The 17,496-nt window shown below is 40.0% G+C and overlaps 1 protein-coding gene across 1 annotated transcript in view; it reads right to left on the bottom strand.

Moving 5' to 3' along the window:
• The window catches only part of LOC117455880 (astrotactin-2-like), a 337,211-nt gene extending 331,753 nt beyond the window's left edge, over positions 1-5,458 (bottom strand). The window contains exon 1 of the mRNA XM_034095512.1: positions 4,922-5,458. Coding sequence (XP_033951403.1) covers positions 4,922-5,315 — 394 coding nt within the window. The 5' untranslated portion in view covers positions 5,316-5,458. The remainder of the gene's footprint in view (positions 1-4,921) is intronic.
• Positions 5,459-17,496: the final 12,038 nt, after the last annotated feature.

Raw genomic sequence — 17,496 nt, 5'->3', positions numbered from 1 at the left:
TGTTGAAAGGTTAAACACATAATTCCTTGAATGTGACTTAAAGAATAACAATGTTGTCAACATACTAAAGTGGATCCACAGGAAACGGACATATCAGCAAATCCATCACATGTTATGGTTCACTGTGTGTGCGCGTATTAAATGCATTTATTTCTCCAACTGTTTGCTTTGTTATTATTTGTTTGCACCAAAGGAAAATAGTATTAAAACAAATCAAGAAATGGGGTCGGCGGGTAGGGGCCTACATTTCCTCTGCACTGCCCTTTCTGGTCATCCATTCTCCATGACACTCAATAAATCAAAGCTGAGCAGGCAGTGGGCCACAGTGAGAAAGGGACTCGCTGTCCTAGTCCCACCTTCCCTAACCTCTGACGCTCATTCGACAAAACAATTCAACATCTGACAGAATTTAAGAAGCTGACAGGACTGTGCTCATTATGGCCTGGATGGCTTTTGTTGAATAAAAGTATGCCCCAGCATTTGGAAATCTCTCCGGTATCCTTTTTTTGAGGGACGTAAACAATTACAGCTGTTCCAAGGAGATTTAATGCACACAATTTTCACTTTGACAAGTCAGTCAAGTGTAGCACAGTGGCTGACTGAAGAGGCAACAATAGTACATGGTAAGCAATAAAGTGAGCATATATAATGAACTATGGTAATCAGTTCAGAAAATGAAAACTGCACAGATTTCTTGAGCACGAGAGGTCAAAATGTGCAAGTAGGCAGATGACTAATGAGACTCCAGCTATAACTTTCAGTATGTTTAGTCTGCGGTATCACAGTCAGTATGAACAGTTTCAGTTATTTAAGACTTGTTTACATTGTGCACAATGACTCTGTTCTTTAGTTCAGCTTACATTACTGAAGTTGCTACTGTAGTCTGTCTTTTTCAAAGGCACTGATGTTTACAGCTTCCTGGAAGCATCAAAACACGAGAGATTAAAAGAACAGAATTTAGTGTGTCGGTGCCTCAATCCAACACAATATACACACAGTATAACTGTATATAAAAACAAACCAAGGATATTTACAGTGTGCGAATAAGCTCTCTCTCTCTCTCCACACACACACACACACACACACACACACACACACACACACACACACACACACACACACACACACACACACACACACACACACACACACACACACACACACACACACACACACACACACACACACACACACACACACACACACACACACACACACACACACACACACACACACACACACACACACACACACACACACACACACACACACACACACACACACACACACACACACACACACACACACACACACACACACACACACACACACACACACACACACACACACACACACACACACACACACACAGCCCGTTTAACAGCCTCATTTTGTCAAACTTTCTTATGTTCTTTCTCTAACACGTAATGAAGGTTATTAAGCGTTTTAGCTCCCGTGTTGTTAATATTGACCGCCATTTCCTTTATGAAGTGAAGCAGCCTCCCTGTCTGTGTCCTCGCGCTGTCCTCACATCCCCGGACCCCCAGACTCGGCGGAGCACAGGGATGTCAGTATTGTTTATGAAGCAGGGTATAGAAAGTACATTATTGAAATGAAAATACTATTCATTTACTTTTACAAACAGTGAGTAGCTGGGCAGCTGCAGCATGTGTATTGCAGGACATGTGCAAGCGTGAAAGCGTCTTTGAGTTGTAGAAAAGCGCTAGGCCTAAAAATCTAATGTATTATTATTAGGCCTATGTGTTGGACATGTGTGGTTGGACTCTGTCTCACAGGCAGGTTGCAGTGTAACATCAGAGGAGACTGGGCCAATTGTACATTCTCAAACTGCACCACTTAGAACTAACTAAACAATGCAGAGATTATTTTTATATAATTTTATACAATAACCGTAACGAAATTAAACGGTATGAAGTGATTTGTAAATAGGAATAGGCCTACAGATTTGACTAAATGTTTTCATAAATATATTTTTCTCCCAGTTTGTCATGGGACTTATTTTAACCCTCTCAAAGAACCGGAATCGAGAACCGAAAATAACCGGAATCGAAAAGCATAACCGGAATCGTTAAAATCCAAACGATACCCAACCCTTTGTGATGCAGTAAAATCTTACCGCTCATTTACGTTAGTGGTGTCGTAAAAAACGTGGAAAAATGTAAAATACGATGGCGAAGAAGAAGATTCCAGTGGCCCCAATTTTTGTCCATTCTGGACAAGTGAAAAATGTATTCGGACAAGTAAAGTACTCTCTAAAAACTTTTTCTCACACTGAAAAATGTAAAGGTCCAATGACAAAGCTCATATAATACCTGTGTAATTGACTATGTTTGGTCTGGCTTCAGCTGTTGAAGCAACCTGGAGCACCACAATTTACAATTTTATAAGAAGTAATAAAAGCGATAGAATAGCAACGGAACAAATGCAATTCTGATAATAAAATGTGATTTAAATTGCTCATTTTGTCCTGCTCACTGAATCAACATCACTGTTTATTTTTATGATGTCAGGTTACAACATTTCCTTTTACAAGCAGAACTCCGCCTCCAATACATCCTTCCGGAGGAAAGCTGACAGCATGACCTGAATGGTGTCGACTACCGAACACGAGGAAAACACAGGTGACACCAACATTTATTTTGCCTCGGAATCTCAGGAACTTAACACGATGATTATATGAGGGCTTTCATATATATGTTTCAATTTTTAAAAAGTAACATGTTACTGCGTGTATTCCCAAAAATAAATTTCTATTACATTTCATGAATTCCAGCTTTGTAGCGTTAAACATCCATATTTATTGCGCAAATAACTACACTCCAGCAGTTATTCAGTTTAACAATGTGTTCAATGGCATGAGCGAACATGCTTGTATTACAAATATTAAAACCTCCTTTCTCCTCCTCCCTCTTCAGCAAGCAGTCATGCACTGAAAAGGCGAAGCAGCAAATGTGCTAGCTGGCTGATGGGAGGACAGAGAGGCCTTTCTCACCAGTCAACGGCTGTCCTTAATGAGAATAGAAAGTGATTTACTAGCTTAATGCTCCAGCCCTCAGCCTTCCTGCCTGCCCGCCTGTGCTCCACACTGACAGTTTACTCAGCACTCCTCATACAGAGAATAAAACGGAGACCAGAGAAAGAGGAACAAAGAAAAGGAAAAGAAGATAGCAAACCAGGGTCTGAAAACGGTGGTAATGAGACATGGATTTCCTCAGCACCCACATCAACGACCTCCACCAAGTCTTGCATCTTGTGTGCCATAAAAACTTGATTGAGAAGAGGAAAAACATGTACCCTGTGTAGCCTATTGCATGCACACATTATTGTGTGCCCCACACTCTGTACTGCACCTCTACTAGGGCTGCACGATATATCGTGTCGTGACGATAATCGCGATATGCGTGGCATGCATGATATTCACATCGCAGGACGTATGATTTAACAAAAAAGAAATTAAATTTTTTTTTTTTTTTGGACTTGCGATATAATGTAGGCAAATTAACTCAAACACGTCATGTTACAATTATGTTGCTGCTTGCTACAAAAGGAAAACTTGCGCGGCTCTCATGTCAGGGGTACTTTAGTGAGTGACATGCAGGCTCTGCATGCACAGCAAACCACCAATCACAATCAAATCTCCAAAGCAAACAGACCCAGTGATTAAAGGTAAAAACACTGAATAAAGTAGTTTCATGTGTTTCTCCAGGGCAGTTTGGCGCTGCTAACCGAGCTAGCTCAGCTTGTTGCTCTGATAACTTAAGATCCAGACGTCCGTGAATAAAATCCTTCATCCTGTTAAATGTAGTTTAAAAAATACCAATTGTATAGCATTAAAGTTCAAGAAAGGATGGTTTGCGGGAAAGAAAACGGTCTTTTCTTCAATTCCTGTATGTTTTCATATCGCAATATATCACAGGGAGAAAAAAAAACCTAACCTCTACCAATACACACTGAAAAAAAAGTTGCTCATTTCACATGCACCAAGGGACAAGTATAAGAACATCTATCTTCCTGGGGACTCAGTGACATAAGTGAGAAATATGGAGAAAGCTAAGTCTGCTACTCTTGCAAAACAAATACCTTTTGGGGTTGTTAGAAGGCAGAAACACTTTCCCACTAGTGTGTCTGTATTATTATTATTATTATTATTATCCAATCACTGATTCTACTTTCCAGACATTTTAAATGATGAAGAGCCATCAAAGACATGTGTTTTGTCGTGTGGATTTACTCAGTTGTATGAGACTAAACAAACAAAAAGGGGATGTGGAAGTTAAAACCTACCACGGTCAAATGTTGACAGCGGTGTAAAATCTAGGCTAGTATTTCATTCAGTTGAACTCACACCATCAGCAATGATGTGTGCTATGAATTATGTGCTCAAGTGAGAGTAAAATACCAATTTCATGCATATTTGCAGGGCCAAATTGGATTCCTTGATTGGGGTACCATACTTAGGCTTTGCACTAAGTCATAATCATATTAAACCAAAAAATAGGAAAGCTAGACAGAAAGAGATGAAGAGGAAGAAGGAGCGGAAGGAAAAAGAGGGTCACTTAAACATGAGCTGTCCTAAGTTAGTTTGTATCCCATGCGGAAGCAGCAGAATGTAAGTAGGCTACCAGAAGGGAGAGGGGAAATTAATACTAAGTACCTATCTTTTGGCCAGGATTATTGGTGGCACATAATGCCTGCTGCTCGACAACGTTAAAGTTCAAATTGAATCAGATCAAGCTAATGGAAACAGGGCAGGTGATTACGCCAGGGAGTGCGTGTATGAGCCCATGTTTTTGTTGAATGTAGCTCAGGGTGAACACAGGCTACCAGTGTGCATGGTTCCATTGCGCATCTATGGTGACTGGTTATCATAGTGGAGAGCAAACAACACAGCAGTTCTTACCGAGTGTGAAGTAGGGGAGAGCTGTGTTGTCAAGATCATCCATTACGGAAATTCGCCCAGGTAGGTCTGTTCTAACGAATAACAGGAGTCGGGATTCCCCCCCTCCTCCTGCTCCTCCTCCACCAGCAGCACCAGTTCCTCCTCCAGCAGCTCCCCCTCCTCCGACCACGTTCCCCGAAGCTCCACCGGTGAAGCTGAACTCGTTCTCCCGGAGTACGGGCAAGGTGGACACGGTTACGGTTTTCACCTCACATGGCGCCTCCGCGTGGCTCTCTTTATCTCTTTTTTCTTCGTCGGGCACAGTTGCTCCTCTGTTTGCTCGGACTGGCAACGTCCCCGTTAGGAAGAGCCCCGCGAGAAGGAGGTGGAGGTGCGGCATTGATATCCGCGCCATCCCGCTCCTCGTGTGTGGTTCTCTCGCTTTGAGTGGGGCTGATAAACTGTCCGTTCACTTATAGCAGGCTACAGACGCTGCAAAGGAGTCGCGTCCGTCCAGGAGGCGGCAGCACAGGTGTAGTGAGGAGGATGACATCTTTCCTCTCCTCACACATATCCATTCGTGTTCACACAGTGGGACAACAAATCACTTAAACACGGAGAAGCACGTGTCCTCTTAAAGACAAACATGAGGTGGAGTCACCACGATAGTCATTATGCAGGATTTTCTGGCTTTTCTAGAACGAAAAAACAAAGGAAAATCTCCAAAAAAATGAAAGTAAGAGTTCTGATTTTATAGGCTGTTATTATACATGTATTGAAATAGGTGATTATGGTAGAATATGTCTTACTTTTAAATTAACAAACATAAGTAGCCTACAAGAAGGAACTTGTCTTGGGAAATTATGAGGGATTTTAGCCAAATTATTAACACAATACATTGTCGAAGCATATCTGTTATGAGGTACATCATTGATTATTGACCTTGGAAATAATTCAACAAATGATCCAGTCAATGTCCATTTTGTATCTGTTGTGGAGCATTTCTTATTATATCACATGATCTGTTTAAAGTACGCTTTATGTTTAACAGATCTACATATTTGTTTATGAACATCTTTTGTTATCAACACCAACTCCAAAGTTGAAGTTCAAAGTGAGCACCTTGAAAAACAGAAGTTGACAACAAAATATACAGTATAAACTTAAGGTTAATGTAGTAGTCTGTGACAGACATGACAGTTGTAATCATGTCATTGTCTTCACCAGCAGATGCCGTTTACCAAGTTACTGTCATGGTTCAGATACCTTTTTCTATGAATTTCATAAAATATCTTACCCATGTTACTTTCAAATGTTGTTGCTTGAAAGCAGAACTTGAAAGGTTCACTTAACAACTTATTTCAAAAGGATATACTATGTGTGGTTTGAGTCAATACGTTCAATGGACAGCCTGAGGCATTATGTCATCAACCAAACACACAGATGTTTAACACACTGTGTTGTCTTTAAATAGTGATTCATAAAAAACAATACAAAAAACAAATCAGATGCAGAACCACTTTTGGTTTATATCCCCTCTTATTTTGATGATGTAGACATAGTCAGACATGTTAATAGAAACAGGTAAATGTAAAAGTACAAGGTATAAACAAACATGTTGTTAATAACATCAACTAAATAAAAGAACAAAGTTACGATATGTTTAAAAGGTATATAAATACAACAACAAAACATAGTTAAAGCTGTACCTACACATTTTTCATCATTTAATATGGTGCTTAAAAGTCAAAAGTATTTAAAAATCATCATATTAAAAAACTATATAAGGAGGAAGGCTATTCTAAAGCTGCATAGTTACATACATCTTGGTTCATGAACTCAAAGTCAACATCAACAATGGTCACCAATATTTGAATGTTAATGTTTCAGATCATCCTTTTTGATAACTGTTATTTTCTGGGTTATTTATATAATTACTAGTGAGACGGATGGATGTTTTTGAAAGACCCAGAGATGAGGTAGGAGTAGAAAGATCAAAATGCAAAGCAGTGTTATCTTTTCTCTTCTTTGTAGATTCCTTTATAAATGTGTGTATGTGTATTTAAAAAAAAAAGAAGAAAAACATTTAATCAAACCTAAAGAGAGATGAGGTGCAATATTTAAAAGGAGTTAGATATCTGTATAAGGGAATGTATACTGAATACACAGTAGGTACATTTCCTGTATGTGGCTCAGGAGGAAGAGTGGGCATGCACAAATCAATCCTTGGGCTAGACACTGAACCCCAACATGCTCTGATAGGTGTGATATCGTGACCTCATAATAGACATCTGACACTCGAGGGGAAAAAAAGTCCTCTGTAAAAAATTGGGGGCATATCATCTATTGTTGAACACAAAGCCTAAAGGATAGGGAGTATTTGACTCACATTCACAGAGTGGACAAACATGCAAATGAATGCAAAGATGCTGGCTACTTTGAACACATTCTACACATTTTAAAATGAGCTATTCAAATAATGTTGAATCTACATTCAACCTATTTAATGTTGCTTGTCATGTTAAGGTTCACTAACACTTTATGTTGTGTTGCCTCTAATGTAACCCTGACTGTCATTACTGTAACATGTCTCTGTCCGTGGTGCTGAAACATTCAAATGTTCGTCACTTAAAGTCAAGGATATAATATATGCATTAATCATACGGTGGCTTGAGAAAGAGAAGTGACATGTCTCACTAAATTATTAATATTTTATTTTTAGCTCTCCAAGATCTTTCTGATGCTGTCAACTTTTATTTTATTCATCATTTCCTTTGTGCATTACACTGTGAGACAGGGGTTTCCAACACACACACACACACACACACACACACACACACACACACGCACACACACACACACACACACACACACACACACACACACACACACACACACACACACACACACACACACACATATTCCGATTTTATATCCATAGTTTGCATCCTAACATTTTTCACTTTGGTTATTGTTTGTCACTTTTCCAGCATGAACATACTGCTTTCTCCAAACTTGAGAGAAAGCTGATAATTAATATGGAAACAAGCCACAGCACCAGCGTATCCCTGTATCTCTCAATGGTGCTGAAATATTCAAACACACACTCACTCTGTGTTTCTCCGTGGTGCAAAAGCATTCATTCACAGAGTGTGTACGAGTACCCAAACTTCCAGTATTGTTTTTCTGAAAAAGTCAATCTAAGTTAATGATTAATTTAGCTGAGTCCATTGAGCCAGTGTTGTTTGAGCAGTAGTTCGAACAGGCCTGATCTCTCCTAATAACTTAACACAGCTTAACCCAAGCTGTATGTAGAAAGAAATGCATATGTTACAAATGTATGTCTTCAAATCAAATCAAATCAAGTTTTATTTATATAGCACATTTATAAACGATTAGATTGGATTGGTCGAGCCAAAGTGCTGTACATATAATAAAAATAGCCTACGGTAGAGACACTTTACAGCAAATACAACAGCACAGATTGTTCAGAATATCAGTATGAGAAAAATGACACCCTCTATCCTTAGACCCTCACATCGTACAAGGAAAAACTTCCAGAGAAAAGCCACAGTTTAAGGGGAAAAAATGGGAGAAACCTCAGGGAGAGCAACAGAGGAGGGATTCCTCTCCCAGGACGGACAGACGTGCAATAGATGCCGTGTGTAAATTGAAGAGATAATACATTTTACAGCATATAGACCGAATGTTAGGAAATGCATGTGTCTGTAATAAGAAGATGAATCCACGAGGATGTCAGCTACAATCCTGTGGAAGCCATCAGGGAAGCAGTATGACGAGACCCAAGGCAGGACCGCAGAGACAGGTTCAGCCACGACCCGAACGTCCACGACTTAATCCAGAACTCAGGATAGGGGATCCAAGACACAGGACTACAACAACAATAGATGAGAATAAGAATAATGCAAGATTTCTTTTCAGCACTGTAGCCAGGCTGACAGAGAGCCACAGCTCGATTGAACCTTCTATTCCCATAGCACTCAGTAGTAATGATTGTATGTGCTTTTTTAACGATAAAATTGTTACTCTTAGAAACAAAATCAATGACCTCTTGCCTTTGACCAGTATAGTGTTATCAACAGCTCCCGGAAACCTAAGTTCTGATATTACACTAGATAGTAAACTAGAATGCTTCTCAGCCATAAACCTTGAACAATTCAATTCAATGATTCTTGAGAAAGCAGTCGCAAAACAGCTGTGTGATTACTTAAAAAACAATGATTTATTTGAAGATTTTCAGTCTGGCTTTAGAACACATCATAGCACAGAGACAGCTCTGGTTAAAGTCACAAATGACATTCTAATAGCCTCAGACAAGGGACTTGTCTCTATTCTTGTTTTGCTCGATCTCAGTGCTGCATTTGATACTATCGACCATGATATCCTATTGCAAAGACTAGAGCACTTAGTTGGCATACAGGGAACTGCTTTAGGCTGGTTTAGGTCCTATCTATCTGAACTCTCTCAGTTTGTACGTGTCAACGATGAATCTTCCGCGCAAACCAAAGTTAGCCATGGAGTGCCACAGGGTTCAGTGCTCGGACCTATTTTGTTCACATTATATATGCTTCTGTTAGGCAATATTATAAGGAATCATTCTGTAAACTTTCATTGTTATGCGGATGATACACAACTATATTTATCAATCAAGCCTGATGAAATTAATCATCTAAATAAAATGCAAGACTGCCTCAAGGACTTAAAAACGTGGATGACCTTACATTTTTTGATATTAAACACGACCACAACTGAAGTTATTGTACTTGGCCTGAAGAATCTACGAAACAAATTATCTAAAGATATACTAACTATGGATGGCATTAATTTGGCCTCCAGTGAGACTGTAAGGAATCTTGGTGTTATATTTGATCAGGATTTATCCTTTAACGCCCACATAAAATCTATTTCAAGGACCGCCTACTTCCATCTACGTAATATTGCAAAAATCAGGCATATCTTGCCTCAAAACGATGCAGAGAAACTAGTCTATGCATTTGTTACTTCAAGGCTGGATTATTGTAACTCCTTATTATCAGGGTGTACCAAGAAGTCAGTCAAGTCGCTTCAGCTGATTCAAAATGCTGCGGCTCGTGTACTAACCAGAGTTAGGAAAAGGGACCACATTACTCCTGTTCTGGCTGCCTTACACTGGCTCCCTATAGAACACAGGATAGAATTTAAAATTCTTCTTCTCGCCTACAAAGCCCTTACGGCCCGTCCACACAGCGGCGTGCGTTGACGCTTCCCCATTCACTTTGAATGGGGTGACGTCACTTTTAGCCGAAATGTATCGTGGGAAGCGACGTGGAGCGTAGCTGGCGTGGCTCGCTGCAAAAGTTGAGCAATGTTCAACTTTTGACGCCTCGGCAGAGGCGTCAGCCAATCGAATCATATGCCAGTACAAGCTCTAGCCAATCAAACCGCTGCTTGTGTGTCAGGGGCGGGAGATTCATGTGATTGGTTGTTGGTCGAGTTTCAGACAAGCCCGCCGGCAAGCGTCAGCGCACGTCGCTGTGTGGACGGGCCGTTAATGGGCAGGCGCCATCTTACCTTAAGGAACTCATTATACCCTGCTGTCCTACTAGGGCATTGCGTTCCAAGAATGCAGGGTTGTCAGTTGTTCCTAGAATCTCTAAAAGTACAATGGGAGCCAGAGCCTTTTCTTATCAAGATCCACATTTGTGGAATCAGCTTCCAGTTTGTGTTCGGGCGGCAGACACCCTATCCGTTTTTAAGAGTGCGCTTAAGACCTTCCTTTTTGATAAAGCTTATAGTTAGGGCTGATTAGATTCAGCCCCTAGTTTTGCTGATATAGGCTTATTTTGTCGGGGGACATCTTACTTCTTCCTTCTCTCTGTCTATACCTGTGTACTCTCATGTTCCGATTAACCCAGCTTCCCCAAATGTCTTTCTTTTTGGTGTCTATATACGCCGGGATCCGGAGTCATGGATGATCCTGCGGTCCTGTGTCCTGGATCACGAGCCCTGGATCTTGAGTTGTGGCTGTGGTCCTGGATCATCGGTCCTGGATGGATATCCTCGTGGATTCATCTTCCTATTATACACACATGCATTCCAACATTGGACTACTATGCTTGCAAATGTATTATCTTTTCAATGTACACACGGCATCTATTGCACGTCTGTCCGTCCTGGGAGAGGGATCCCTCCTCTGTTGCTCTCCCGAGGTTTCTCCCATTTTTCCCTTTAAACTGTGGGTTTTCTCTGGAAGTTTTTCCTTGTACGATGTGAGGGTCTAAGGACAGAGGGTGTCGTATTGTCATACTGAAATTCTGTACACACTGTGAATACCACTGAGACAAATGTAACATTTGTGATATTGGGCTATATAAATAAACATTGATTGATTGAAATAAATAAACATTGATTGATTGATTGATTGATTGATTGATTGATTGATTGATTGATTGATTGATTGATTGATTGATTGAACAAGAGGATCAGCCTCGTCTCCGGATCCCGGCGACGTAGATATAGATACAAAACAAGAAAAAAGATTTGGCTGGGTTAATCGGAACAAGAGAATACGCAGACACAGACAGAGAGGGAAAAAGGTCATTGGATAAAAGTTATTCTTGATAACCCTCTCCAAAGATCTCATGAACTTCCCCACTCAATCTATCAAGACCCGAGCAGTTCTATTAGATATATGTCTTGATATGCCTTATGATCATTCAGTAGTCATCATGTCAGTAAGGCACATTCACTGTTCATTAGATAAGTACAAAAGCTAGGAGCCAATAATTAAACTCCAACCTGTGCACTGCAGCATGACACTGTTTTTTTTACAAATGCAAATTAGGTTAAGGTTGAAGTTATTTGACATTGCATTGGTGTGAATACAGTCAATGCTCTGATGTTAGGTTTTCTTAATGTTCACAAATATATAACACTGAACTGGCAGGGCCATGAAATGTGTGAGTATTAGTTATATTTTGTTTTGTATATTTGCGAAAATAAAGAAAAACATCTGAGCTCTAACAACTCAGCCGAAAACGTCCCTGAGCGATACGGAGATCTCATCAATTTAGTGAGTATTTTCAATCCATCAAACGATTGCAATCATCAATGTTAGATAAGTCAGCACTGACATTTCAAATAATGAATCATAGATGTAGGTATTGAAACATTCTCTGTGTGTGTCTCTCTTTGCTTTTGATATATTTTAAACTGTAGATGTTTTACAAATCAGAACAAGTTCTATACCTTGTATCCCTTTTATTCACATTTGGTCATTTTGTTTTTGAAATCCTTGCTTTTCATTTTATATTTAACCATGCATGACACAGCCAAAAAATAACTCTACAACAGTGAACATTGCATCCTTGTTATTTGGGCACTGAATGCCATAATATGTAGGCTTCAAAAGATTGAAGCAGTTGCACAGCTGACCCAGCAATGCAATGGTCATAAGGCACAAACCTTGTTTATGATGCTCAAAATACAAGGATGTGCCACTTGTGTTCCTTTGTATTACCATATTCCCTTGCATCTCGCCCATCTATCTTAAAGTTGGAAGGAACTTAGACATGAGGGAAAGAGTAAAGTAGAAAATAACAAACAAAGATGCATCGAAAGAAGACAAATGAGATGAGCCATGTGTGTATTTGCACATGTCAAGTTCAATGCAAATCAAATACAGTATTTGTTGATTTTTTTCTTTATTTTTTATATTCTATTATTTTGAAAACCACATAGTCAAGATCCGTTTTTTTTGTTGTTGTACTATTTAAATACTGTTATCATTAATACTTTCTCTTTCAAAACTTAAACATCAACTTAAATATTTTAGAATGATGAAAAAGGGAACATAATGCACGCTTAGCGGATATGATGTTTTGTCTCTCTCTAGGTCGTCCTCAGACGAGCCCTCCATCGTCGCTTCCAGTCATCCCGGTTCTCCATACATCTGGCCAGTTCATTGCTACTTTGTGCTCCTACGTCATTCTTGAGTACGTCCACGTATGTTTGTGCGGGACGTTCTCGTGACCGATGCCCGTGTGTTGGTTCCCCACAGCACCAATTTGCCGGCTGGCAGCTCTTGATGCCTTTGGCAATGTCCTGCTAGTCTCATTCTCCTGGCTGCAATTTTCTCGCTCACCCTTGGTATTCCCTCGTACAGGATCTTGTTGGTTACATGTACACTCTTGCTGATGTTAAGTACTGCTCGCAACATTCTGGTGTAGCATCCGTCAAGAGACTTTTGCAGGGTTGGCTTCAGGGTCCAGCATTCCCTGCCATAGAGGAGAACAGACTCTACCGTTGCATAGAAGAATATACACTTAACTGTTAGCAGGTATATCAATCTGTATTTTCAGCCTTTGGTTTCTTATAGGTGGGAAGAAGAAAGCTTTGATTTGTATCTTGCTAGTGACACCTAAAGTTGGCATGAAGTTAGAAGCTAATTGGTATCCTTAAATCTCTTTAATGATGTGGCTCGAGTTTTTAATCCATACTTTGAAGAACTAACATCAAAGTGACTCATCTAAGTCACTGCCACACCCCTAAATTAATTTGCATTTGGGCAACTTTCTCCCTTTCCTTTCTGGGTTAATTTGACATGTTATTCATTCTGTCATAATGATTTCCTTAGGGAATAGTTGGCTACAAAGATTAGCCTTAAGGGCAAACTTGACCAGATTTGCTGTCCTTGTATTGGAAATGCTGACACTGTGGATAGATCTGGTGGTGCTTCAACGGAGCATATGCGGTAGTTTCGCACACATGACCTTTTTCGCTGATAGATTTCATTGAACACTGTCTGTCTTTAATGGGCCAACAGTAGCAAGACATCAGATAGGTCTGATTGATGTCGGTGTGTTCTGCGAGGTGGCGGAGAGCTGAAAGTAGCTACTTAAACAAGGGTAGGGAAAGGAAAACGGCATTGTTCTTAGCTGATGGAGAGCTGTGGTTGGTTATATGAGATTTATTGCTCAGGAAATTGCTTCGACCTGAATACTGTGGCAGCCTCTGAGTCTTTCAAAATTGAATTTGATGGACAACAAGCTAACGTCGACTGCACCTAGACAGAGATGGTTACAAAGATTTATGTGGGATAATGAGCAAAGGACCTGACCTTTTTTCTCCACTTCCTTCAGCAAGGCTGAATATTTGATGTCAGAAAAATGATGAAAAAGTCTGTCTTCTGCTCTTTCCTTTGAGTTAGATTGTAATACTCAACATTTATGGCTGTGTTCCAAACCCTAGCCTAGAGGTTAGCTTCATAGTTGCAGTTTTTCTCGATTGCTAACACACATTTTTTTTTAAATTGCTCAGTTTCTCAGAACACTAAACACAATTCACAAAACCACACACCCAAAGTGCAAAACACCTAATTTCTCCTGCTAAGTGAAGAACTGCCCTCAAAACTACATAAACACTTTCCAAATGAAAACTTTAGCACCAAATATAACACACTTCATTCATAATACTAGATTGTTTGACCACCCAGCTACACACTGCTGAGCACATAGTACTGAGTACATAGAGGTTTCTGCAGAGAAAGATTGCTTGAGTTTACAGAAATACAGTAAATGAATAAATACAAATGAGTTGTTGAAAACAAATCACATTTTATTCAAAAACAACACTGTGCAACATGCATCTCAGCACATATTACTATGCTTCGGATCTCTCTAAGTGTGATGGCATTGCTTGCCAAAACCCAGTTTGTAACTGCTGCTTCCTGCCTCATTGAAAATCCTGAGCCTTCCACCTCTTTGTTTCTCAGTCCTTCAGATAAACAACAAAGACATAGTGGTCGGTCAGTGTCTGTGTTGCATACAAGTAAGTCTACCACAGTAAATTGTGCAGGATTGTTGTACAGTTATAGTATGCAACATGCCAACAATTAAATTACAGTAATGAAGTAAATACGTTTCACACAACAGATATAAGCACTGATATATCATGAATTAGGCAGAGCTAAAAACTGGTAACTAACCTGTTTTCAAGTCTAAGTGTCCGGATTACAGAGGCGACAGTACATCGGCTTAGATTAGGCTGAACCCTCCGTCCAGCCTCTCTCATCGTCAAACCATGGTTGATAACATTTCATTTCATTAGAGAGTACTCTTCCTTTTCCTCTCACTCTCAGCCCAGCTCTTCCTCTTCCTCTTCCTCTTACTCCTACTCTTCCTCTTGCTCTTGCTTCCATGTTGGCTTCCATTGTTGCTGTAAGAAAGTACTCACCTGTGGTCTTTTTATAGTGCTAACATCCTGATTGATGAGCCAACAATGATGCTCTCAGGTGTTTGGTCAGGTGGAACGTGTTTCTTGATCATTGCAAAAAGTGCCATGTTGATTTGCAAATTGTGTGAAAAGCTGAAAACGTGTTTAGAGTTTTGGAGATATGAGCCAATGTTTTGCTCTTTGAGTGTCAGTTAAAATAATTGTGCTTTATGTAGAATTTTAGTGTGTTAGCAATCGAGAACAACTGTAAATCCCTAAGCAAGAGAAATACATTTGGAATGAAAATGAATATTGCTTTTGCTCCCTTACCCACTATTTAAAGAATCAGTAAGATCCACATCTTTAAGCAGACCTGTGCAAAGGCCAGCAGTAGAGGAGTGTGGATATACAGATCAGTCTATAAATGTGCATAAGTGGTTATGAGGCACTAACAGCTTAATGATCTATGCTTTTTTTGTTTAAGTGAAGCTTATCAATGTGTTTAATATGTACGTTAAAGGTGATTGAGATCCGATGGATGCCGAGGGAATAGCAAAAAGGCTGAGTAAGTGGGATATATACATATACATGATGTGGGCAGTCCGCATGGAATGTGCAGACTGAGCATCTGATTGAATGTCATATATGAGTAGAGACTAATAAGAATCTGATGTAGGTGCTATAGAGGAAAAGTGTCTGCACCATCGCAATATTTTAATTTTAAGCCATCTGATAATGTTGTTGAGATATTCCAGTCAGGACCCAGTTGGTGGAAAGACTAAAAGGCTGCTGTTTTCAATCCACAAAATCATGCAGCTTTAAAGGCTAAAAGGGACGCTGTCATGAATTCAGGAAATGAATGAAGCTACACTTATACCTCGTTCTGGTGGCTTCTTCTTCTCTCTTGAGTGGGTTTGAGTAGAGTCTGAAAGCTGTTTGCTGTACTGGCAGTGTTCTCCTGTGCTATCTTTGTTAATTGATTAGTTTAAGTTATCTGGAGACTGCCCCAGTTCTGCAGGTGTAAACAAAGAGCTCCTCATTTAGAAACTGGGTTACACCTGGGGGACATATACACCCACAAAACACACATAAGCGCACCGCAAACACCACCTAGCAAATTGGTTTAGTAGGTGCCGAGCACATATTGCAACAAATGTGAGCAGTAAGCTACTGATAAGTCCTTTTAATTCCAAGTAGAGACGTCAAATCTGTTCCCCTAATTTGCCGACTGATGTAACATGTGGGGGTTGGTCCTTGAAACATTTCATGGTCATTCAAATGGGCCTCCATTCGCACTGGTACATTTCATGAAATCTAGAAAGATAAGTGTGTTGGGATGCAATTAACAGAGTCTCCGCCTAATCTGCTGGATTAATTTCACTGAGTGAACATCACAGGAAAAGTTATGTTAGTGAGTTTGGTAAAGCAACATCAGCATTTTGTTCACGGAAGAGCATGTGGCATGTGTTCTTGTCCTCCATAGAGGGCATAATCATTTACTGTGTATTTCACTGTAACACAGGAGACAGCTCTCTCACTGAGGCAGAAAACTAAAAAGAAAACACAAGTTACGAGCCGATGAGGAACCATAAGCTCTTTGGAATATAGTTCTGTCACATAACATAGCAAAATAATTCAGGTGAACTAAATGTAGATGTAAATGTGTGTTAGAATCTCACTTTCGTAAGCTTTGTGGCTCAAGGGTTGAATATCAAAAGTAATAAAACATTAAATATATCATACTTTATGTGTATTTTTAGGTATGTTATACTGTATATCCTATCAATAAAGTCTTCAGGAAATGACATTCTGTAAAATCATAAACAGATTTTTTTGTTTTTTGTAATATCTATTCCATTTTCTTGGTTAATGTGTGTTTAATGTAAATAATTGATGAGTTCAACTTAAAGCACATGAATAAGTAAAAACATGTGGCATTAAGTGGATGCAGGGTTGATGTGCGGTGGAGTTTTTGTTGCGGACTGCCGCAGTAGCAGCAGTTTTATGTGGAGCCGTGCTTTTCATACACAGCTCTGTTATGGGAATAGGTATGCGGTTGGTCGGGTCTGTGCTGAAACTATCGACATTATTTGTGTTATGTAGACAGCAAGAGACTAGTCCGAGCCTGTGTCCATGATACTTTATTCTGCCCGCTGCGGTGGGACCATAGAGCTGATTCATGTCTCTGCTACACTGGAGCCATGCACTGTTGTCATTCAGGGCCATGTCCCACCTCATTGACAGGTCTGTGGCTCTCTGACAGACTTCAAATGTTAGAAAATCTACCTTTGGGTGACCCTCTTCCCCCCTCCTCCCTGCTCGTATCATCTTCCATCATCCCCATTGAGAGCTGCCAGGTCAGCTGTCACCACTGTTTACCGTCC

Source organism: Pseudochaenichthys georgianus, chromosome 12, assembly GCF_902827115.2.
Source record: "Pseudochaenichthys georgianus chromosome 12, fPseGeo1.2, whole genome shotgun sequence".
Taxonomy (NCBI): domain Eukaryota; kingdom Metazoa; phylum Chordata; class Actinopteri; order Perciformes; family Channichthyidae; genus Pseudochaenichthys; species Pseudochaenichthys georgianus.
The sequence above is the reverse complement of the archived record's forward strand: the minus strand, read 5'-3'. Positions and strand labels throughout refer to the sequence as shown.